Source organism: Musca domestica, unplaced genomic scaffold (assembly GCF_030504385.1).
Source record: "Musca domestica strain aabys unplaced genomic scaffold, Musca_domestica.polishedcontigs.V.1.1 21, whole genome shotgun sequence".
NCBI classification, from domain to species: domain Eukaryota; kingdom Metazoa; phylum Arthropoda; class Insecta; order Diptera; family Muscidae; genus Musca; species Musca domestica.
The window spans coordinates 7134266-7160530 of NW_026712258.1; the positions used below are offsets into that span (position 1 = coordinate 7134266).

At 33.9% G+C, this 26265-nt stretch overlaps 1 protein-coding gene across 2 annotated transcripts in view; it reads left to right on the top strand.

The window, feature by feature from the left end:
- Positions 1-1523: 1523 nt before the first annotated feature.
- The window catches only part of LOC101894235 (Chitin binding protein), a 32028-nt gene continuing 7286 nt past the window's right edge, over positions 1524-26265 (top strand). The window contains exons 1-3 of one of the 2 annotated variants that reach the window (XM_005190973.4): positions 1524-1773; positions 21234-21650; positions 21817-21989. In XM_005190973.4, coding sequence (XP_005191030.1) covers positions 21271-21650; positions 21817-21989 — 553 coding nt within the window. In that variant the 5' untranslated portion in view covers positions 1524-1773; positions 21234-21270. Of the gene's footprint in view, positions 1774-20917; positions 21143-21233; positions 21651-21816; positions 21990-26265 lie in introns of those variants that run through there. The other variant, XM_059122843.1, reaches the window with a different exon arrangement.

A 26265-nucleotide genomic window follows, 5' to 3' on the forward strand; every position in this document is an offset into this window, starting at 1 on the left:
AACAATTCCGGTGAATAATATCGCCAAAATCATCAAAATACCGAAAAAGGGAGGTACCGTTATATGGGGGCTATACGAAGACGTGCACCTGTACAGACGATTTTCTGGCTGTAGTATCCTTTACGAACTTTAAATACCAAATCTGAAACAATTCCGGTGAATAATGTCGCCAAAATCATCAAAATACCGAATGTCGGGAGGTACCGTTATATGGGGGCTATACGATATCGTAGACCTATATAAATAATTCTCTTTTAGGGGCTAAATTACTCACAAGGAACTCCTTGTGTGGAATTTCAGACAATTCCATTGAAAAATGTGGCTAAAATAAAAAAATACCGAATATCGGGGGGTACTGTTGTATGTGGGCTATACGATATCATGGACCTATATAAACATTCTCCTTTAGGGGGTAAAGTACTCACGAGGAACCCCTTCTATGGAATTTCAGACAATTCCATTAAAAATGTGGCTAAAATCATCAAAATATCGAATATCGGGGGGTACCCTTATATGGGAGCTATACGATATCGTGGACCGATATATCCCATCTTCGAACTTGACCTGCCTTCAAACAAAATACAGATCTGCGCAAAATGTTTGATTCCTATCAGAAGGACGGAATGACAGGGCTAAATCGTCTTAGAATTTTACGCTGATCGAGAATATATATACTTTTTGGGTCTAAAATTATTATTTCGATGAGTTACAAACGGAATGGCGAACTTAATATACCCTCCATACTATGTATGGTGGAGGGTATAATAATAAGTAAGGAAATAGTAAAAGGCAGTTATGTCAGAATAAAAAAAATGTGGTTGAAAATTGCGGCTAAATTTGTCAAAATGAACCTTGAACCTTTATAACAGGTGATACCCATTACTAACTCAAACTACCGAATATCGGTAGGTCAGTTCTATGGGGGCTGCGTGAAGACATGATGTTCTTGTGAAGAGAAGATGATAACTGTTGGGAACACCAAAAAACAACTTTAAAATTATTCCATTGTATAATACTGAATATTTGGTGGTACCCCATATAACGGGGACTATACCAAAACATGAACTTATATTTACAGTTCTTCACAAGGAAGTTTCCTACACAATGGAAAATTAAACTGCCATTTTACTGTAAATTTGGTTCAAAATTATGACTAAAGCGCTGAAATAAATAATATGACTAAAACACCCGATAACACACATATCCAAAATTACGTTTATTCAAATATTTTTAAGCAAATCAATCTTTGCAATTAAATGCATTTCACATCACGGTATACCATTACTATATCCAGGCGTTACAAATATCAGGTGCGAAATTGGCTTAACACCAACCAAGCAACCTACGTCGTACATAATTTATTTAATTAAATTCAGCCGGTACAACATTTTTAGCGTTCCGTACTCATACTACCAAGCCTCATCACTGTTACATACACGCACATCAAGTTTATGGGTTGCTTTGGCCACTGACTTCGTTGGCCGAAACACAAGAAGCATGAAAAAACCAGTTACTAGCCGTAAAGCTTAAACAGTATACATCTGTGGCTTAAAGCGATCACACGTACCTTTAAAACGTTGGTAGAGAAACCGTCGTGAAACTGTCAAAACTTATTTTTGGTGAAATAAATTGTGCAAACAAAAAATAAGGCATTATTTAAAAAAGAAAAAATTATAAATAAAATATATCTATACTGTGTCGTTTATATTTTAACAAAGAAAAAAGAACAACGGCGTATCCAAAATATAACAAGGGCTGAGTGGCTATTGTGTTGTAAGTGAATGTGGTGACTGAAACCATAAAGTCATTATATGTAGATTAGAGTGTTACATTTAAAATAAAATGTCCAAAGCAAAGCAACCGATAAGTAATTTGAAAGGCTTAAATTTCACAGCGAAAAATGAAAACAGTCAGCGTATGTTTGTATACAGACACACGCATATGTGAATGTGGGAAGGTACCTATTTGCGCTCTATTCCTACAAAAGTTTGTTGCTCAAATGTTGCAACTAACAGTGCTTGGAGTGCTTGTACTGTCTTCATCGACTGCAGAATACTAATCGATTAAGCATACGGAACCAGTTTCGTTTTCTTTCGAGCTGTAAACACATCAACATACCATTAACAATTTGCCTCCATCATAGGGGAAAGTGAGAAACGAACGATTTGCTTCGACATGAACTTGAAAAGCAAAACGAAAGAGACCATCCACCAAAAAGTATTGTGTACATCTGATTTTCTATGGATGTGTACCCGAATCGGTAAAGCATTTTCTCACATCGCTTTCGATGGTATGTTTTATCACGCTCGTTTTTATTGAATTCGCGGTTTAAAAACCCCGTAACACGAAAGTCTGTAGCCTATTCGACACTAACTACAAAATAAAAACAAAACTAAACTCAATGCTTTAAGTAATGAGTTAGTTATGTTTACAAGAGAGACATTAATTAATTTACTTAGCAGCCTCAGACAAATAAATATTTAGGTGTTGGGCCAGCCAACAGACTGTAGATGTATTAAAAGGTTTTTCAAATTAATAGTAAATGATGTTTTTTATTCAGGGAATAAACCTCCTGCACCAAGATGCTTGATTCCAAATATGCTGTATAAACATGACACAATCATGATACGAGGTCGGTTTTGTATTATTTTTAATAATTTATATTCTGTTTATTATTGGAAACGAACACACTGCCTATGTACGTAGACAGACGGAGAAAATTTTCGGAAAAACAAGTCTTATAAGAAAAAGGAACTAAATGTCACTTTTTTAGTTCGACCCCTCTCCCAAAAAGTAATCCTTTATACCGCCAAACTACATGTGTGAATTGACAAATGCTGAACTTAGTAATGCTTATATGCATGGTACCATCAATAGGTACTCTGTTTGTCAAGGATAGGGAACAAGTTTCGTTTTCAACAAGTTTTTTTACCAAGACGACTTGTCAAAACAATTAATGTGAGTGAAATTACAGTACGAAGGTAAAACAAAAAGTAAACAAATCGTAAATATATTTTGAGATTTCGTCAACCGTTTTGTACTTCGTCGCTACGCCGTGCTATTGGATAGATCATTCATGGTTCACAAACGATTACGTTTTTCATTTGCAATTTGTTCTATCGATGGCTCTTAATTTTTGGTAAGAATGTGGGAATTATGGACTTGAAATTTTAATTACAATTATACAGATTTGTTTTCGAATAATTGGTTTCAACATTAAGAAATAAATCGGATGTTCCACAACACGACTTCTTTTGAACTCATGCAAATAAACAAGTGAAAACATTACGTCGAGTGGAACCACTTCCTTCAAATGTAGGTGGGAATTTAGGTTCCTAATATGAAGAGGTTGATTTTTAGCTACTGTCTTTTGGCAACAGCGTATGCATGTTTTGTGTTTTGTTTCACTTTCAAACATCTTCAGTTCGGTTTGTCCATGAATTAAATAATAAAATTAAAGAAGCAGATGGAAATAAATAGTATAAGATATCAAAGGTTTTCAATAACAGGAATAGAGGGTCGTTTTTAAGAAAAACACTATATGAAAAATTACTTCGAATGACGATGCAATGGACCGCGAGTCTAACTAACTATACAATGAAATTGCCATTAAATCGTTTAAAATGAAGAAAGACTGCGGTAAGAGTTTATTCCCTGCGGCGACCTTCTTTAAGGAAAATAATACATCTTCCAATATATTATCAAGAGCAAATACAATTTAAAGTTTTGCAACTTTGAAACACTTGCGACTTTGGAGTTTACCACAGTGCTAATGTAAAAACTCAGTGACGCTTTCCGCACCGGATTCAAAATAAATCTGGTCCCAAGAAGATAGTCAATGACAGTTTTTTCAATAACGTAAAATATGCCTATGATACTACTATCTCATCTCACATAAAGACATGAGTGCAGTATCTCCTGTATAGGATGGTTGTGAGCTCTACAGATTAACAATGTGAGCTTTACAGATTAAGAGTTAATATTTAACAAATAGCAAGCATTCAAAACCTTCTACCATTTGATAAAAAAAATGTTTTTAAATAAAATTATCAGGTCTCAAACACCAAATTCGAAACGATTCCGAGGATCTTCTAAACATCGAATACCTTATGTGGAAACAACAACTCCATTATGAGCTACAAATTTGGAATTTTAAACAAAATCCGAAAAATGTGGCATAAATCGTATAAACACCGAATATCTGGAGGTACCCTCTTCCGCCATCGCAGCTGGAACCAATACGAATTTCAAATACCAATTTTTAGACAAATCCGAGGAAATGTGTCTGCAAAATCGGGAGATACCGTTATATGGGGGCTTTAAGTAAACGATCCTAAATACCATAAAACTATTGTGCCGAATTACATTTCAACGAATCTATTGTTTCAAGTATCTCTGTCAAACAATGAAGGACAAGTTGGGTAACTCGTCCGAAATTAAATGGCGATAGAAAAATAACCTACGATGCTTAAAAACATACGTATAATTAATTATGTTATTCGTTGTTAAAGAATGGAACTTAAAGGCGAATTATTTAAGAAGACAAGAAACATTTTTGACGCCGACGTGAAAATCCAATAGACGAATGACAGCAAAAAAGAGATATAATGGAGATAATAAACATTTGATTAATAATATGCAAGAGTGGACAGGAAATTATTTATATATCTAAAATTATCACAATTAAATTTTATTATATTATGTACATATTTGTTATTGTTCGAAATCAATCAATCAAGTAAAGGAGCTTGTGTTTGTCTATCTTTTATCAAGCCAAGAAATATGACCCCATACTGACCGATATTTTCTATTTCGAAGACTTGAACCGTAATCAAAGGTCGAATAGCATCCAATTTGGCAATTGTCTTGTTAGAACACGTCTTTGCAAGTGATAGTAAGTGTAGTTCCTCCCCTTATTTATAGCCAATGTTCAAGTCAAGTCAATTGCGACACCAGGAAACATAACAGATCAAGCGTTTACCTTTGAAAAAGCAATAACACTATTACAAAAGTATTTTTGTCAACACGAAAATATCATAATACAACTATTTCCATTTTATAGTCGAGACCAGCAAGGAAAAGAATCAATTCCTGAATATTTAGCGGTTCTTCGTAAAATATACCAGAATTCTGATTTTAAAGATTTAAATGAAATGCTGAGAGACAGATTGGTTTGTGATTGGTAGCAAACGAAAATTACAATATTCATATTCGAAACTTGAAATGAACGGTGAATAATGTAACTAATATCATAAAAATACCATATATTGGGAGGTACCGTTATATCGGAGCTATACGAAGACCTGGACCTGCATAGACAATTTTCTGCCACAGGCTGTAGCATCCATTACGAACTGTAAATTTGTAATTTGTGAGTAATGACACTAAAATTGTCAAAATACCGAATATTGGGAGGTACTGATATATTGGGCCTATACGAAGACCTGGACCTGTGTAGACAATTTTCTGTCACAGAGTGTATCTCATTACGAACTCTAAATACGTAATTTTAAACTACTCCGGTGACTAATGACGCTAAAATCGTCATAATACCGAATATAGGGAGGTACCGTTATAGGAGGCTATACGAAGACTAGGACAGACAATTTTCTGTCTTAGGTGGTACTATCCATTTTGAACTTTAAATGCCAAATTTGAAACAATTCCGGCGGATAATGTCGCCAAAATCATCAAAGTACCGAATGTCGGTAGGTACCGTTATATGGAGGCTATATAAAGACGTGAACCAACATGACCCATTTTCCTAATATAATCTGCCTACTGGCAAAATAAACATGTGTGCAAAATTTAAACCTTCAATCTCAATTCGTTCGAAAGATAGCGTGATTACAACAAACAGACAGACGGACGTCGCTAAATCGACTTAGAATTATACGCTGATCAACAATATATATATTTTGGTGGGTCTGACATGAGTATTTCGAGGAATTACAAACTAAGAAGTGTTTTCGATATAATGGTAATCACACAGCTGATACTTGCCGTTTTAAGAACAAACAGTGTTTTTTTCTGTAAGAACAGGGGCACATAGAGAGAGAGCATGCATAACCAAAACAAAGGCGAAAAAACCATAACATTACCATGGAAGAAGAATACAAGTAGATGCATCAACGCTTGGGAACATTGATTTTCAAAATGTTTTATCAATAATACGTAGATTTTTATATGTTTTCTTATACGACGCAAATCGGAGGTTGTTATAAGAAGCATCTCTCAACAATTTTTACAAAATTTCAATAAATCTTCATTCAATATTTTCAATTTCAAAATCGGTTTGGCAGTTCTTTGTCCCAGTAGCTGTATTGATGCGACTACCTGTATTCTTTACCATGAACATTACCTAAAACATCATCGTTCTAACGTGAATCGAGTTTCAAATCAAAAAGGCGAGAATAAGGAGTATGTTCTATCAGTTTTATGCCAGATAAAAAAAGTTTAAACAAGAAGTAAACATTTACAATCAACTGGTAAAAATGGAAACCGATTCAGGTGCAAGTCACTCCATTATGAGCCAGAAAAAATTTACTGAATATTTTGGAGAGATGCCATTGGAAAAGAGTGATGTGAATTTACGACGTGGGGAAATGATAAAAAAAAAACTGTCAATTGTAGGAAGAGTATTGGACCCAGTTAGCACGACTAAGTTTAATGGTGATTTATGCCTGTTGGTGGAATCAGGTCCATCTTTGATTGGAAGAAATTGGTTTATTGATTTGGGTATACCAATCATAAATAGTTATAATAACATCGATGCCAGTGTTCCAGAACAAATTGCAAAATTCGAGAGTGTACTTGATGAGAGTCTTGGGGACTATACAGGAGTAAAGGTTAAGCTCAACGTAATGGGAGGAGGTATGCCAATATTGTATAAATCCCGCCCAGTACCATTTGCATTGAATGCAAGATTAGGAGCTGCTTTAAAAAATGATGACGACAAAATTATTCGAGCCATAAAGTACAGCGAGTGGGTGACGTCTATCGTTCCAGTGGTGAAATCGGATGGGATTATACGAATATGTGGGGACTATAAATGTCAATCAATTTTTATGTAATGAAACATACCCACTTCCCACAAATAAAGAAATTTTGGCAACCGTATCCAACTGTAATTGGGTTTCAAGGCTATATCTTAATAGAGCGTATACGCAAGTAAAATTTGATGAGGAATTGGCGAAAATTCTCACTTTAAATACACACAAGAGTTTATTTGAAGTAACCAGGAGACCTTTTGGAATCCAAGCATTTTTCAAAGGCTGGTGGAAAGTATATTAGGTGATGTTCCAGGCAAGTTATGTTTTTTTGGATGGTATTTTGATTGGTGGATCGCCATTTGAAGAAATGTGGTGAAGAACAAAAGACACACTTCAACGCATACAAGACGCGGGTCTGATGTAAGATGCTAATTATAGATGGGGTAGTGAGCAGAGGTCCAGTTTTAATAAAGCAAAACAGATTCTAAACTCTGAACAGGCATTAGTTCATTACTCGCCAGAATTGACAATTGACGGAGACGCATCGCCATATGAAGTTGGAGCAGTTTTCGCATATGCAATGCCAGATGGTAGAGAGGTACCAATAGAATTTGGTTCAAGAACGTTGCAGCCTGCATGGAAAAATTATTCACAGCTTGACAAAGAGGCACTCATAATTTTTTTGGAATAAATAAATTTCATCAGTATTTGTGTGGCCGAAATTTTACAATTTATACAGATCAATAGCCGCTGCTTGGACTTTTAAACCTCGCTAAACCAATTCCATACACATTTCACCCAGATTGTTGCGATGGTCGTTAATGATGGGAGCATACCAATACGAAATTAATTACAGAGATATAGCGAAAAATCGAAACGCAGATGCTCTTAGCAGATTACCTTTGGTGAATAATGCAACTGTTCCACCGGATTTTAACATTTTATATTGCACAGAGGGTGAGGAGAGCACATGCAGCAAGAAACGATGTGGCAGATTCAAAGGAAGTACAATGGTTTATTGACAGATACAGAAGAATTAAAACCTTACGCTACAAGAGTAAATGAACTTTCAGTTGATGGTCAATGCTTGTTGTGGGGAGAGCGAGTAATTATTCCACAAGGACTTCATGAAATAATAAGGCATAACAGCAATACTGGTGGCCAGTATTAGATAAAGATATTGGAAAATTAGCAAAAGGATGTGTGAAATGTTGTTAACAGAGCAAAAGCAGAACCAAAGAGTCGGTCTTGCTTTAGATTACATCTAGATTACGTAGGTCCATTTTTGAGAAACATTTTTTTGATTGCAGTAGATTCGCATTCAAAGTGTATGGAAGCCAAGATAACGAATTCCAATACCGTAGTGACGGATAAAGGTAGAAATTTTGTTTCAGATGAATTTGAAGAATATATGAAACAGAATGGTATTTACCATTTTCGCAAAGCACACTTCCACCCTTCATCGAATGAAAAAGCGGAGAGAACTGTCTTTTGAAGATAGTGAAGACACCGAATTTGAAGAAAGAGTTAGCCAGTATACTTCTACGACTTTGCACAACACCAAATAGTAGCAGCAATATGACTCCGTCCGAAATGTTAATGGGGAGAATGATAAAAACTTTGATGGATCACAAACATCCAGTCAATGCAAAATAAATTGAGCGAAATATACCAGAGAAATCGGAAAGAAAGTTCAAACAGGTGATAACGTTTGGTCAGATTTTACGGTATTGGAGAAAAATGGTTAAATGGTTATGAAATATTAGATGAAATACATTTAAACTTTAATTAAATAAAACTTGCATTTTATATGAAGCAATCATATTACTCATGGTGGAGGGTTTCGTCAATTTGATAACTACCGAAAGCAAATATATCTTTTTCTTATTCCAGTTTAAGCTTTAATATGACACCAACTTCTAACCACAGACTGTTCTGAGTATTATCAATAAAAATGTTTAGTGAGTAATTTACATACAAAATTAATTTCGCTGAACCACAATTCCAATTTTATAAGGAATATCTAAACACTTACATTCAACATAACATGTTTATGTTTTGATTCTTTTTAAATTATTTAGCTTTTTAAAATTCTATTTTCTGACAATGAAATTGTAACAGAAACCATCACTATGATAAATCAGTTTGTTTGGTTATATGGGGGCCCCTCCAAACGCTAGAGCCACTTTTATCAACATGAACCTGACATTTTACTTGTGGATACCAACCACACATATATGCTCATTTTTCACAATCTTTCCATAATCGAAAACATATCTTAATTACAATATACAAATTTGTTTGTATGATGCATGATTTTTATATTTTACCTAAAAAACTTAAACCCAAAACATATTCACATATATTTCGTCTTTTTTAGTTCAGATCTAATAAATATCGCTTTTTATGAGTTTTTTGCCTACCCACTATCGTGTCAATAAACTTTTGTGAATAATAATCACATCTCACTTTGGTTTATTTTGGAAAAATAACATATAAGTTAAAGTTTCTGTTTTATGGCAGTCCTCATTTGGATTGATGTATGTACGCGTGTACAATATGTGTTTTATTATACTCCTCAAATATTAATTTGGTAATCATATTCTTATATTTGTTTCATGGGTGGCTTACTTGCTATGAACCAAATTTTTATATTCAGTCCTTGCAAAGGCCTCTTGATTCCGATTTCGTAATACATTTGGAAGAAAATATGAATTTAATATACATCAAGAGTGACGTATGTAAAATATACGTATTTACCTAGAAAATCGTAGTCGCCACAATCTTACACTGATATAAAACTTTCAATGTGTTGCCGTGAAGGAAAATAGGAAATAGGAAAAATATTGAAAGGTATAAAGTTGCATAATTATCTCTTTTAAAACTTTGCGTTACAATAATAATTTCTTTTGACATGTTAGAAAAGGTTGACATACAACTGATTGCGCAAGCACTTTAGTAAAAGTGCTATATTTTGTTTATACTCACATATACAGGTGTGCGTGTTGAGAAATGTAGCTGAAAGTGCTTACTCTTAATTCGTAACAATTCGTAGTGTTATGAAATGAAAAATAAGTTTTGAAATTGATTGTGACGGTTTTGTAATGGTGGCTTTTAAGTAGGAAGTGTATTGTCTAGTAAAAAAAGCAAAAAAAAAAAAAAAAAAACAATAAAGAAAGCCTTAAAGTCGGGCGGGGCCGACTTTATGATACCCTAAACCACTTTGCTAATTTAGTAGAGCTGCGCATAACAATTAAAAGATTTTATAGGAGAATACAATCATACACGCTATGATTATAATTATAATTTAAAGTTCAAAGGACTAAATATGCCAAAGCATTTGTATCTTTTAAATTCGTACTTGTATTGCCCATTTGGTGCACAATTAATTTGAAATCGAATAAAAATATATATGGGAACTATATCCAAATCGGAACCGATCTCGATAAAATTTGGCAAAGATATTTCTGAGCTGTATTTGATATATTTCCCTCAATATCGTTGTAACGGAGTGCATATTACGGCTGTGGTTAACAAACATGACAAAATTGGATGAACAGTATATATGGGAGCTATAGCTATATCTGAACCGATCTTCACCAAATTTGACATACTAGCTTCTAGACTCAATTCGGCCGTAAGTGCCAAATTTCATTTATATATGGGATCTATATCCAAATCTGAACAAATGTATTTCTGAACTGTATTTGATATATTTCCTCAAATATTGTCGTTACAAAGTGCATATTACGGCTGTGGAGGACAAAAATAGCAAATCGGATGAACAATATATATGGGAGCTATAGCTATATCTGAACCGATTTCGATCAAATATGGCATAATTATTTTCAGGTCCTGATCGTACGTGGAAAATTCCATACTATTTGTACTGATGTTACACGTTTGGTGCACAATAAAAGGCAAATCGGACGAAGATATATGGGAGCTATATCTAAATTTTGACCGATATATCTAAAAATTGTCCTTGGGCCAAATAAATGATTTGTGCAAAATTTCATCTGGATAGGGCAATAAATGCGAACTTTGTTTGCAAAAATACATGGACAGACGGACGGACATGCATAAATCGACTCAAAATGTGATTCTATGCAGATCATCAAAAGGAACTATGGGTCTATCTCGTTTCCTTTTGCCTGTTACAAACAAATGCACAAAGACATAATACCCTGACCCCCTTGTGGTGTAGGGTATAAAATTCCTATTTGCTTCGTAATGTTTTTTTTTTTTTTTTTTTTTTAATTTCAAAAAAAAACACGTAATGTGTTTAGATTAACTTATCTGCAATAATATATAAAAGAAAGTTGTGTTAGTTAATACGCTTATAACTCAACAACCACTGATCTGATTTTAACGATTCAGACAAACTCGGCTTGCTTATTTGTTGACAAGAACAACAATTGATTTAACCTGATTTTAGTTAAAGCTTTTATTAATTGGGAATCATTTTATGAGTCATCAATGTATATATTCACATACATACACTCATGCGTGAAGTGAGTAATTTTCAATTTTCAAATTCAGGTTTGTGTGGTGTAGGGGGGGGGGGGGGGGGGGTGGTGTTTTGTGGTGTTGATGTTGTTTTTTGGTGTGAATTTTGAAAACTAGGAAAAAATTAACTTTCCCATAAGAAATGTACCAAAAATTTCTCAGCCCCACTTCCTTGCATGTCCCTGCAATGCTTTTAAAGTCATCCACTGCGGTTGTAATATTAAAGTAAAGCTGTGTAGATGTATCTTTGTTCATGTGAGATCGTGGTTTCTTATACACGGAAATGGGACACATTAATTTCAACTTACACACTATTGTTTCTAATGACACAGAACTAGTTCCGTTTAACTTACATAATATAATATAGTTATTGATGATGGTAGCAGCTCACTTTTAAAATTGGACAGAATTTCGGATCCGTCATGAACATTTTCTAAATCGTAGTCCAATGGGAATCTTCAGTAACTTTATAAAATAACTTGAATCTACAACATGTTTACATTCAATCTGCAAATGCCAGTGAGATTGATTGAAGTATGCAGTTAAAATTTTAAAATACAATACAGTGGGTGGAACCCCTGCTACATCGGTTGTAGAGCCCATTATGAACTACAAACAACGAATATGATATAAAACCGATAGAAAATGTGGGCTAAATCGTAAAAATACTTAATATCATGGAGACTACAGGAGAACGTGGACCTATATAGACTATGATATGCCACAGGATGTAAAACCTTAAAGGAAAAAGGTTATCGTAGTAAACTTTTTTACATTCCTGCGGTTTAGGAATAGACCATGGTACAATAAAAAGGTAAGGTAGAGCTAGCAGCTGATTACATTTTTTAAGTGTGCCCGGCTTCCGCCAATTTTGTGCATGTATTTGTTGTTTTGAAAAATAAAAATACATTTTTTTCGAAATCAATGATTGAAAGAACTAAAATTGCGGGGCGCGCATTAATAATATTAATCAGATCTGCCATGGAATTGAAAGGTTGAAAACTTAGGATCATATTTTCGAGAGAACACTTAGGCATTTCATACTTCACTCTATTTTACTCATTTTAAAAATGAACAAAAAATATGAAATAAATGAAAACAACTTGTGGACTATTATTTTTCAATAATTCTGACAGCATCAGGGCTGTATTTCTGCAGATTTACTAAGCTGTTCTACCTCCTTATTGTACCAGGGAACAGATCAAACACAAACTGCTACAAATTTGTCAAATTTCAAAGCTCTGCGACAAATAATGTGGATTGATTTAAGCAGACGGACATCGTTAAATTGACTTAGAATTCCAGGACATATATATGAAAGTGGAGGTACAATCAGATATATATATATATATATATATATATATATTAGGGGTTAGGAGTCATGTTTTCCATTTCTTCTTTATATTGTAGAGTTGTTGTGTTTGTGTGTTTGTAATTTATGGACTCGAAAACCGCTGAACAGATTTTCCTGCAAATTTCCAAGTATACTACAACATCGCCTGAAAGTAACATAGGCTATATAAATTTTTGTTATTCCTCTTGGAATTTGGAACAAAAATAAATTTGCTAAATTGAAGTCGAGTGGTATTTCTGTTGCAATTAGTGAATTCGATGTAGCAGCGTACTTCCCCCTACTAATCGTATTAAATTGTTGTGAAGTTTTTTACTGTTAGACTAATGTTATTGCAAGGACATTGTGGGTCAATGCTTCTTAATAAAATTATATCCCAATCTGAAAAGATTTCAATATAATTTGTCAAAATTTACTTTTACACAAAATTCCGCCAGACCTTCCATATTTCATTGAAAGTGGAGGTAAATCATACAGTGCATCAAATATGTTAGATCGGCCGAGAATATATATGGGAGCTATATCCAAATCTTAACAGAGTTCTAATTAATTTGACAAATTTATTATTGTAACCAAATTCCGCCATTCATTCTGAATTTCATTGGAATCGAACATACATATCGTGCTTGGTGCATAAAATAAACGAAATCGGTCGAAAATATCTATGGGAATTATATCTAAATCTGAACAGATTTGAATATAATACGACAAATTTAATTTTGTACCAAATTTAGTCACTCATGCCTAATTTCATTGGAATTGGACATACGTATCGTGTTTGGTGTATGAAATATGTAAAATCGGCCGAAAATATATATGGAAACTATATACAAATCTGAACCGATTGCAATATAATTTGGCACATTCTCTTTCTGATAAAATCCCGTCACACATTTAAAATTTTATTATTTTATATTAAATATATGGGAGCTCTATCGAAATCTGAACCGATTTCAATATAATTTAGCAAATTTATTTTTGTTCCAATTTGAAGACTGTATCTGTAATTGATCAATAGATTTGTGCATATGAAATATAAATATTTGTGAGGTACCTCTGATTCTGATGCTATATCTCCAGTTCCAAGTAGAATTTCGAAAATTTATATAGCCTATGTTACTTTCAGGCGATGTTGTAGTATACATGGAATTTTCAGGAAAATCTGTTCTGTATAAAAATTCTTTCCCTCAGAGCTCATCTTTTGGATAGACCCAACGATGTATAAATATTCTGGACGATCCGTCTGTCTGTTGCAAGGTTAAGTTCGTAAATGGTCCATGTCAGTCCACAGAAATTGTTTCAATTATCGTATTTGAAGTTCGTATTGGGTACTACAACCTATGACAGCTATTGACTATGCAGGTCTTCGTCTTCGTGTAGCCCCCTTATTTAACGGTTCTCATTTAAGCGAAATTATTAAAATTATTAAAATTCCTTCCAAATGGTGAGGAATGGTGAATATATATATATATATATATATATATATATATATATATATATATATATATATACTAGCTGGCCCGGTCCGCGTTGCCGGCCCGTAGTTTTAGTCTTTAATGCAAATTTTACATAGCATAATATTTCACAAATCTACCTCATAAAAGTGAACAAATTTTAATATAAATATTGATTCGACTAAATAGAAATAAATAAGTATGGAAGGAGGGCAAAATAATTTCTGAATAGTCAAAGTTATTTAGGCTTTTACACCCATTACCATATCACCTCAAATTGCGCATTAGAGTCCTCAAAAAGTCTATGTTCTTGTTCATAGTAAAATTCAATGACGATTAAACAATACCCGCGTTGTTGTCCGCCAATCGGTAAACATCACTATAGATCGGCGGGCTTGGGGACTGTACCAAAATATTTACGTATGTTGAAATTTTTCTGTAAGATGGTTCTCTACTCACAAAGTAGCCTAAATACAGCAAATAATGGCCAAATTAGTTGAAAAACGTGGCCAAGACCACGGTCACAGCTGAAATCAAGGATACATTTATATAAGGGTTATATCAAAATGTGGCCCAACCAATATTCTCTTGGGGGTTACAAATTCAATAGAAAACAAAATTTTCTTTTCTGACCACACATTAGATGTGAAAGTGGACTTGGAGATACTCCATTGTGGGGACTTTATTTAAATAAATTCCTGTGTGGCAATTATCTGTATGATGGTTCCCTACCCCAGGGTAGCATAAATACAATTTTTAGCCAAATCAATTAATGAATATGGTCAAGACCAAAATGGGCCCCACTCTGAAAATTTCAAACTTTATGCGAAGAGGTTTTCTACCTCCTTAGAAACAAATATGCCAAATAATGTCCAAAATATTAAAAAAGTGACCAAGACGCCAAAAAAAACTTAAATCATACGATGGTTATATAAATATGGAATCGGGTTGTACCCTTATCCGTGAGTTATGATCGATATCATGACCTGCAAAAGCGATTAAAGGTATCTCGAATGTTTGGGAAGAATTTCTGCAAGGATAGAAATTCTTTTCTTACTAAGAGTCCCATTCGCTCTACTATTTTCCACCCTTTATATTTGGTATTTTTCTGATTGTACATTGGACGGATTATTGTGACAGGAAAGAAGTAGTTCCACGCTTTGAAATGAGCCCCATTAGGGTTTTTCGGTAATTTTCGTTTGTTCAAATGTGTTCGCATCTTCCAGCTGAACCACGATGTCGGCCCTGGAGTTGAAAGGTAGATGTCAGTTAACATCGTATTTCCCACTTATTTAATTTTTTGGTGAAAAATTGTATATAGTGAAAAATTATTCTTTATTTTGTTCACAAAAAATTTACTGAATTCAATTAGATAATACAAATTTAAAAAAAAAAGTGACAAAAGGAGAATAACACATTGAAAAAATCTTCAACTTGTTCGCTGATTTTTTACAGAAACTGTTTAAAGATCCTTATATAGTTTGTCAATAGAATGTACTTCTATTTTAAAATTCGATTCCATTAAATTATTTCGACATCATCTATTCCGTTTCGCCACCACATAATTCGGTACTACACTTCCATGTAACTCGCCATCAATTTCATTTCTCAAGAAATCAAGTCAATTAAATAAATTGGTATTAATATTTGAATTCAAAAAAAAAAAAAATAAAAAAACACTACAAATGTACATTAGAAAAAAGTAAGTCAAAATGGAAAAAAATTATGCAAAATAAAACATTACTATTGTACATTTCAAAAGTCAAAATGAAAATGTTAATATAACACATTTTTACGCGATTTTTTTGGATATTATCCTTTTCGGAGAGGAGACAATTCCGAATTTGTATGAATCGTTAAAATTAGTCCAGCGGTTCTCAAGTTATAAGCGTAGTAACTAACACAACTTTCTTTTATATATATAGATATATATATAATTTTTATTTTTTGAAAATGTCCTAATTCGTTCCAAATGGTGGAGGGTATTCAAAGTTCGGCCCGGCCCGGCCCGGCCCGGCCCGACCATTTGGAACGAATTAGGACATTTTCAAAAAATAAAAATTAAATCAATTAAACATTCTGTTAAAATCTACCCCTTGTGTAGAATTTCAGACAATTCCGTTGAAAAATGTGGCTTAAATCATCTGTTATATGTGGAATATATGATATCGTAGACCTATATAGATAATTCTCTTTCAATGAATAAAGTACTCACAAGGAACTCCTAGTGCCGATTTTCAGAACATTCCATTGGAAAATGTGGCTAAAATCATCAAAATCCCGAATATCGGGGAATACCGTTATATGGGGCTTATACGATATTTTGGACCTATTTAGACAATTCCCTTTCAGGGAGTAAAGTGCTCACAAGGAACCCCTTGTGTAGAATTTTAGACAATTCCGTCGAAAAATGCGGATAAAATCATCAAAATACCGAATATCGGGGGGTTCCGTTATATGGGGGATATACGATATCGTGGACCTATATAGAGAATTCTCTTTCAGGGGGTAAAGTGTCCACAAAGAACTCCTCGTGTGGATTTTCAGACTATTCTATTAGAAAATGTAGCTAAAATCATCAAAATACCGAATATCGGGGGGTACCGATACATGGGGGATATACTATATTGTGGACCTATATAAAGAATTCTCTTTCAATGGGTAAAGTGCCAACAAAGAACTCCTCGTGTGGATTTTCAGACTATTCTATTAGAAAATGTAGCTAAAATCATCAAAATACCGAATATCGGGGGGTACCGATACATGGGGGATATACTATATTGTGGACCTATATAAAGAATTCTCTTTCAATGGGTAAAGTGCCCACAAAGAACTCCTCGTGTGGATTTTCAGACTATTCTATTAGAAAATGTAGCTAAAATCATCAAAATACCGAATATCGGGGGGTACCGATACATGGGGGATATACGATATCGTGGACCTATATAGATAGTTCTCTGCCAAGAGATAAAGTGCTCTTAGAGAACTGCTTGTGTGAATTTTCATACAATTTCATTGAAAAATGTGGCTAAAATCATCAAAATACCGGATGTCGGGGGTAACGTTATATGGGGGCTATACGATATCGTGGACCGATATAGCCCATCTTCGAACTTGACCTGCCTGCAGACAAAAAAAAGAGATCTGGGCAAAATGTTAGCTTTCTATCTTAATTCATTTAGCCTGTAGCGTAATTAAAACAGACGGACAGACGGACGGAAAGGTCTAAATCGTCTTAGAATTTTACGCTGATCAAGAATATATATACTGTGTTGGGTCTAAAATTATTATTTCGATGAGTTACAAACGGAATGACGAACTTAATATACCCTCCATACTATGTATGGTGGAGGGTATAAAAAAGACAAGGTAGTATAAGATAGAGGTAGTTGCAAGTAAAGAAGCATACCTATATGGGTTGTAATGTCAGAGTTACTATCAGAAGATATGTTATACACTTTGTACACGACATATACATGTTATACACTACAAAACTTTTAGGGGTCAGGAGTCATGTTTTCCGTTTTAGATTCTTATTAAGTCCCAATGTTTACATTCCGACACAATTTATATTGTACAGTTGTTGTATGTCTAGTGGGTTCGGCACAATTTATTATTCAAGACTCGTGACTTTCCGCATTAACAATGGGGGACAACGCATATCGCATATTCTTGAACTTCCTTGTTTGTTTTGTTTTCATTATTTTGTTTAAGTTAGCCAATAAGCCAAACTGTTGTGACCACAGGTTGTGACGTGAATATTATTGGACCAGAGTTTTCATATCGTGTATGAGACCTGCTGTTTTGAGATATGCATTATAGTACAAAACGACCTGATTTAACTGAAAGCGAATGCACGCTTTCCACATTAAATACTTTTATACGTATACAGGGTGTGATAAAAAAAACTGCAACTAACTTCAGACTGCACGCAAACTTTTTGGCCGCAGACCTTGGACATTCCAACAGGACTCATGGTTACAAATAAGGTTCCTTGCTTCATTTCCAGCGCACAATGGCCACCAAAATCTCGGGATAGCAATCCGTTGGACTATTGGAGTATTTTGGAAAGCCAGGTTGGCACTAAAAAATACCAAAGTGTCGATAACCTCAAGCAAGCGCTTCGCCGGTAATGTAGCTAAAATCATCGAAATACCGTATATAGGGAGGTACCGTTATATGGGGGATATACGAAGACGTGGACCTGCAGAGACAACCTCCTGTCATAGGCTGTAGCATCCATTACGAACATCAAATACCAAATTTAAAAGAATTCCGGTGAATAATGCCGCTAAAATCATCGAAATACCGAATATCGGGAGGTACCGATATTCAGGGGCTATACGAAGACGTGGACCTGCACAGACAATTTTCTATTTTAAGCTATAGTACCCATTACGAATTTCAAATACCAATTTGAAACAATTTCGGTGAATAATGTCGCTAAAATCATCAAAATACCGAATATCCGGAGGTACCGTTATATGGGGTCTATACCAAAACGAGAACATACATGGCTCATTTTCAATACCAAATGTCCTACATAACATATATTTGAGCAAAATTTTAACAATCTACTTCAATTCGTTCGGAAGCTAGAATGATTTCCACAGACGGACAGACGGACGGACATCGCTAAATTGTCATAGAATTTTATGCTGATGTATATTTTTGCATGTATGCAAAGTTTTAGCCTTCTATCTCAATTTGTTCGAAAGACCGCGTGATTACAACAGACAGACGGACAGACATCGCCAGATCGTCTTAGAATTTGACGCTGATCCGGAGTATATTACTTTGTGGGTTCTATTATGAATATTTCGAGGAGTTACAAACGGAATGACAAAGCTAATGTACCCCCACGTTTTGGTATAACCTTCATATGAAGGTATCCCACGATTTCGTTATTTCCGGGGTCTTGGTCACATTCTTCAATTGACTTGACACTTATTTGGCTTGTGAAGGAGTATGAGAGAAAATTTTTCCTAAAATTTCGAAGTGGCGCCCATATAAAGGTACCTCTTGATTTTACCTATTGGCTAAAATCGTGTATTTGGGAGTAGAGTACCATCTTACAGATATAACAGTACCTCCCAGATCTACCGATAGTGATGTTTACCGATTGGCGGACAAACGGACATACAAAAACCTAGACGTTTTGTGGACTTTAACGCTCAATGTGATGTGTTATGGCATTGGAGAAAAAAAAAATAATTAACTCTGACTATTCATTCTGCTCTTAATTATAAGGTGGACAAAACTAAATGGCACTCATCACGACTTTCTAAACAATGAAAACTCCAAATTACAGCTCATTTGAAAAGAATATTTAGGTTTCTAACTCTCAAATTAAAGCCTGTGGCTCAGGTGTCAGGATCAGTTTTTTTTTTTAAACACATTAAATCGACACGAACGTGAACTTTTATTAAAATTTATACCATGGGTATTTAGTTCTATTTAGTCAAGTCATTATTTATAATAAAAATTATGACACTTTCCAGATCTGTGAATTATTATGTTTAAAAAATAAGCATTAAAAACCATAAGCCCGGGCCTGAAAAGCGGACTGGGCCAGCTAGTCCTTGATATAAACAAATTGTAGAATCGAATACAAGACAGCTGACCAAAATCAGTCATTCAAACGTCAAAAAGGTCCGTTAAACTAATTTTCCAGTAAGATTGTGCAAACTTTCAGTGATTGATTGTCAAAATTACTATCTTTATTCTCTCTAATGTGCTGAACTTTTGATTTATAGAACAACATCCAGTAACAACTGTTCAATTTGGTTTACAAACTGTTTGGGGAGTGAGATTAAATGAAACATTCAAAGTAGAACGTTAAATACGAAATGCAGTCGAACAATAATTTACACACGACAGCGTTATAAGAGATATACCTACAGTGTAACATACTTAATGTGCACCACGCAAATTTGTTCATTAAAATGACAATGACGTGACGGTTAGGCAATGCATTGAAAGTCCACAAGTGAAGAACTTTGTGTGTTTTTGATATCCAATTGGCTGTGGAATACGCATTTCATAATTTGTGAACAACAAACAAACGTAAATATTTACGTATGGACTTGTCGCTTATTGAGCCTCAGAGAATTATAATATTTTTATGGCAAGGCAATTGCATAATTATTTGACGACAGGCTTTAGGGTTGTTTAATGTATTGAAAGTTGATTGCGATTGTTTTTGTGTTGAAAACATGAATTTGCATTTAATTATTTTTGAATTTTGAAGAAATGTGTGCAAACAATAATGCTTATTAATTTCCCCTCACACTTTGAGATTAGGAAGAAAAATCGGTAAAAGCCTGAATTAAATAATTGAAAATTTTAACTTAAAAAAAATGCCCACCTGACGGATGAGCTAAATCGGCAAAAGGCTGAATCACATTAAAATTATTATATTATTATTAAGAAACTCTCGCATTGGATTTTAATATGCAATCTCAAGCAATTCGGTTATTTTTAAATATTTAATCAAGAAGAAAATCAAGTGCATTAACAGGTTCTGAAGTCGTTATTCCTTTCGCTTTTCCTGTTTTAATCAAGCTGACGTTATCTTTTATATTTGTTAACTGTCAGTTGTCTTTTCAAATTAAGGAGTTGGGAAATTTGTTGAAAGTACCGAAAAGCGATATTCTCTTCGAATTTTAGAAAAAGTGAAAATGTCGAAAACAATTCTGGGAAACTCCCACCCACAATACCGATTGTAAACGTCAAGAAAAGAAAACATAAAGGGAAGCAAGTGGAGAAGCATCGCTAAGGCCAATCTCAATCTGTACAAAAATGTCATTGCAACTGCCAAACATGGCACCTGATTTGTGAGAAAAGGCCATTCAAATATTATATAAAACTATTTCTACAGAAATCATGTTGCAGATTGATGAAATTAAATAAGTGTTTTTTTTTTAGTCTCACAGATGCTTGAAGGACGGCCACGCTTCAAGGAATGATGACATTTGCTGGAACTCATAATGACCGATTCAAAGTAATGTGGCGTTTTATTATTCTCTTCGCAATCGTTGTTATAAATACCACTGGCTGCAATGGCCATGGTCGTTTGATTGAACCGCCAAGTCGAGCATCTGCATGGCGTTACGGTTTCAACACACCGCCCGACTATAACGATCACGAACTGTACTGTGGAGGCTTTACGCGTCAATGGAAACGTAACGGTGGGAAGTGTGGCGAATGTGGCGATGCATGGGATATGCCATTGCCACGGCCCCATGAGCACGGAGGTCAATGGGGGCAGGGTGTAATAGTTCGTCGATATTCACCCGGAGCTGAAATGACTATTCGTGTTGAACTGACGGCGAGTCATATGGGGTTTGTACAAAAGAAATTATGTGTGTACAATAGAGCGTTTACCCGGGTTGACCTTGTTTAAAGTATGTTTTCTATATTCTTATTTATCAGGGTTGACCCGGAAAAAGATTTGTTTGTGAACGTACATTTAATTCTGAATATTTTTTCTTTTTTTTTACTGCTATAGATATTTTGAGTTTAGACTTTGTCCAGAGCCCAAAGCGAAACAAGACTGTTTAGATCGTAACCTTCTAACAATATTGGCAGGATCTCCAGCACAACCCGCACCTGGAGATTTGGAAACCAGATTCTATCCTAGGAATGGCAGTAGGATATATGAAATAAAGGCACAACTTCCAGGTAAATTCAAATAAGACTGAATAAGGGTAATCTGAGTTATATTTCAAATCCGATGACTTATATAGATAGAAAATGTGGCTAGGACCTTTAATAATGCATCAGTATTGAGAGAATGTGATCTATCTATTAAGATTTAAAACTATCCAATTACATCCGTCTTATCAGGAGAATGCCACTAGGACCTTTAAAACACATCAAATGGGATGGAATCGGTATAGGGAATCTATATTAGTCTTTCTCTGCCAGAAAACTTTATACACATTGAGGACCTGAAATGGAAAATTATAACTAGTGTGTTTGGGAGATTCGTGTGATACATTTAAGCTACTTAAAGTCGGGAGGAATCGTTATATGTTAAAAGTTGGATATTGAATGGGGGCTTACCTAAACATGTGTTTCACATTTTATTTCTGGATTCGATTGAAATAGAATATGGGTAATATTGTCGTAGTATGTTGGTTATATATTTCATTTCATTTAAGAAAATGAACATTTATTTTTGCTTTACAACAAAGATTTCTTTATCATATTTTCAAAAAATTAAACTTGCTATTTTTAATCGGTTCGCGTTCATAGATTTCTAACGCTGATAATTTCCTGTAACGAAATAAAGGCCAATTCGAAAATTCGGGGAGGCAATCTCCTACGAGAATTATAGAAAAACAAAAAATAAAAAATTCAACCATTCATAATCAAACATTACATGATTTATGAGTCTAATATGTTAGTCTTCTGTTTTAGATTATTTTCTTCCTTTTGTACACTCTAAATGGCGTGTAAATGACAAAATATTTGGTTGGAATGAAATCTAAATTTCTTTCTAGCCGTACACTGATATTTAAGAAGAAATTGTAATCGTATGATTGTAATTGTGCCATGATTGACATTTGAACCATTCCTTTTTTTGTGTTAAAAATAAAAATGAATGGTACCACAAATTTAATTGTTGTAATTGGGTGAATTTAAAAAATATCAATTTTTAGAACGTTTGTATTTGATAGATATAAATAACACGGACGTACAAAAAATCGAATTTTAGAATTATAACGCTCTAACAAAAAATCAAAAGGGTGCATTTTTTGTTTAAAAGTTATTTAGATATATAAAAAAATGTTTTTATAATAGTTTTAGTCTTTAGTGCATAATTTTAAAGCATAATAATTCACAGATCTAGCTCATATAAGTGAAACAATTTATATTAGAAATCATAACTCGACTAAATATAAATAAAAACCTAGGGCGAAAACGTCAATACATGTTCAGGTACTGGTTGATTTACAGCGTTTAAAAAAAAAAAAACTGATCCTATGTTTCAGTCGTAGACTTTAATTTGAGAGTTGGATAAAAAGTATATATCAGTTGTAGAGCAAAATGATTTCAGAATAGTCAAAGCTCATTACTCTTTTACACATATGTTTTGGATCATAGTTAAACTCAATGACGATTAACCAATGTCTGTCTGTTTGCCCGCCAATCAGTTAAAAACATTAAAGATTGCGTTACATTGGGGTAACGTGTTTCTCTACCCCAAAGTAGCCTAAATACAATTTTTTAGCCAAATCGACTGGAAAATGTGGTCAATACCCACGAAATATGTAAAGGCAGAATGTACCTATATGTAACCGCTACTCCAAAACTTTACCTACATTGAAAATGTTCTACCAGAGATTTTCTACCCCTTAGCTGGAATCAGGGAATATGAGGGTAAACGAAAACGTGACCCTATATTCATAATTTTTTGAAAGGATTGTTTTTTCTTCCTGATATCACAATTTACCAGAATTTGTCGAAATAAGTATGAACAAGTTAAAAAGCAGTAAGTTCGGCCGGGCCGAACCCTCCCTCCAACACCATTTGGAACGAATTGTTTTATTTTCAAAAAAAGAAAAAATCAATTAATTAATAAATAAAAAATGTTTGTATGATTGTTTGTAATTTATAGACTCGAAAACCGCTAAACAGATTTTCCTGAAAAATTCCAAGTATACTACAACATCGCCTGAAAGTAACATAGTCTATAAATTTATGAAATTCTACTTAGAACTGGAGATATAGCATCAGAATCGGAGGTACCTTCCAAAAAATTAATTTTCTGTGCACATATCTATTGATCGATTACAGATGCAGTCTCCAAATTTTGTATGTGGAACGGAATTTGGAACGAAAAAGAATTTGCTAAATTATATTGAAATCTATTCAGATTTCGATATAGCTCCCATATATATTTTCGTCCGATTTCAAGTATTTGATGCACCAAACTCCCTATGTATCCCCAATTTCAATGAAATTTGGAACGTGTAATGGAATTTGTCTAACAAATTTGTTTTCTTAGTTATATTGAAATCGGTTCAGATTTAAATATAGCTCCCAAATCTATTTTCGACCGATTTCGTTTATTTGATGCGCCAAACATAATATGCATGTTCTATTTTAATGCAATTTGGAATGAGCGACGAGATTTATAAAGAAAATAAATTTTCCTAATTATATTGAAATCGGTTCAGATTTGGATATTGCTCCCACATATATTTTCGACCAATTTTGTTTATTTGATGCACCAAAACCATGTGTGATGGAATTTGTCTAAAAAATTTGTTTGCAAAATTATTTTGAAATCCCATATATATTTTCGACCGATTTCGTTTATTTGATGCCCCAAACACGATACGTATGTTCGATTCGAATTAAATTTGAGATATGTGACGGGATTTGATCAGAAAATAAATTTTGTCTGATTATATTGAAATCGGCTCAGAGTTGGATATAGTTCCCATATATATATATATATATATATAAATCGACATAGAATTTTATATATATTACAACAATAAATTTTTCAAATTAATTAGAAATCTGTTAAGATTTGGATGTAGCTACCATATATATCATCGGCGGATTTCACATATTGGATGCACCAAACACGGTTTGTATGCATCTCCAATTCCAATGAAATATGGTCATCCGGAATTTGGTGTAAAAGTATATTGTGTCAAATTTTATTGAAATCGTTTCAGATTGGGTTATGCCGGGTTCAGCTAGTATAACATATAACCCGTTAAAAATGTTGTTAAAATCATAAAAATACTTGAGTTTCTGTTATTTTGGGTTCTATACGAAGGCGTGGACATGCAAAGGCAATTTTCTGTCACATACTATAGTACCCGTTACAAAGTTCAAATACGAAATATGAAACAATTCCGTTGATTAATGCAGCTAAAGTCATCAAAATACCGAATATAGAGAGGTACCGAAATTCAGGGGCTATACGAAGACCTGAACCTGCATAAACAAATCTCTGTCATAGGCTGTAGTACACACTAGGAACTTAAAATACGAAATTTTAAACAATTCGAGTGAATAATGTCGCTGAAATGAGCAAAATACCGAATATAGGGAGGTACAGTTATATGGGGGCTATACCTAAACGTGGACCTATATAGCCCATTTTCTACACCAAAAGTCCTGCAGACCAAACACACATTTGAGCATGTTATCAAACCTACTTCAATTCATACAGACGGAAGGTCATCGTTAAATCGACATAGAATTTTATGCTGATCAAGGATACATATACTTTGTTGGGTTTGACATAAGAATTTCTAGGAGTTGCAAACAAAATGAAAAATTTAATATACTCTCCATATTATATTGGAGGGTATAAAAAGATGTACAAATTCAGTTGATTTCTCAGAATTACATCGGGTCCACGTTGTTAAGAAATGGAAATAAATAAAGCTACGAAATTGACAACAAAATGTCAAAATTTTTCGAAAAGAGTACCGTAATAGATGTCTCCAATAAACATTCGGAATATAAGTTGCTTTGAGAAGAGAATGAGATAGATTTTTTGTTTAATTAAGATACAACAATAGAAATTTGGTGTGTGTAGTTCATAATGGGTTCTACAACAGGTGTCAAAATATTGCCCTTATTGGTCCGCTGTTTTCATATAATGTTAGTCTTATAATCCTAGTCACATTTTGCAACGGAATTATTTCATATGTGGTATTTAAGACTCGCATAGATAAAATATTTGTAGTATAAAAATGTCTATGTGTCTATCGTTTTGGTATGGTTACCATATAACGGCTTTTCCAACCGACCTACTACTATTTGTAGTTTGAAGAGGAATACGTTTGAATCCAGATACTTTAATATAAAAATGTTTTCTTTAGCTAATGGTGGGGGGTGTTTTATTAAATGTGTTTTACTTGTATTTACATTATATTATAAATAAAAATAACTAAGCAAAGGCTATAGTCGTGCGGGGTCAGCC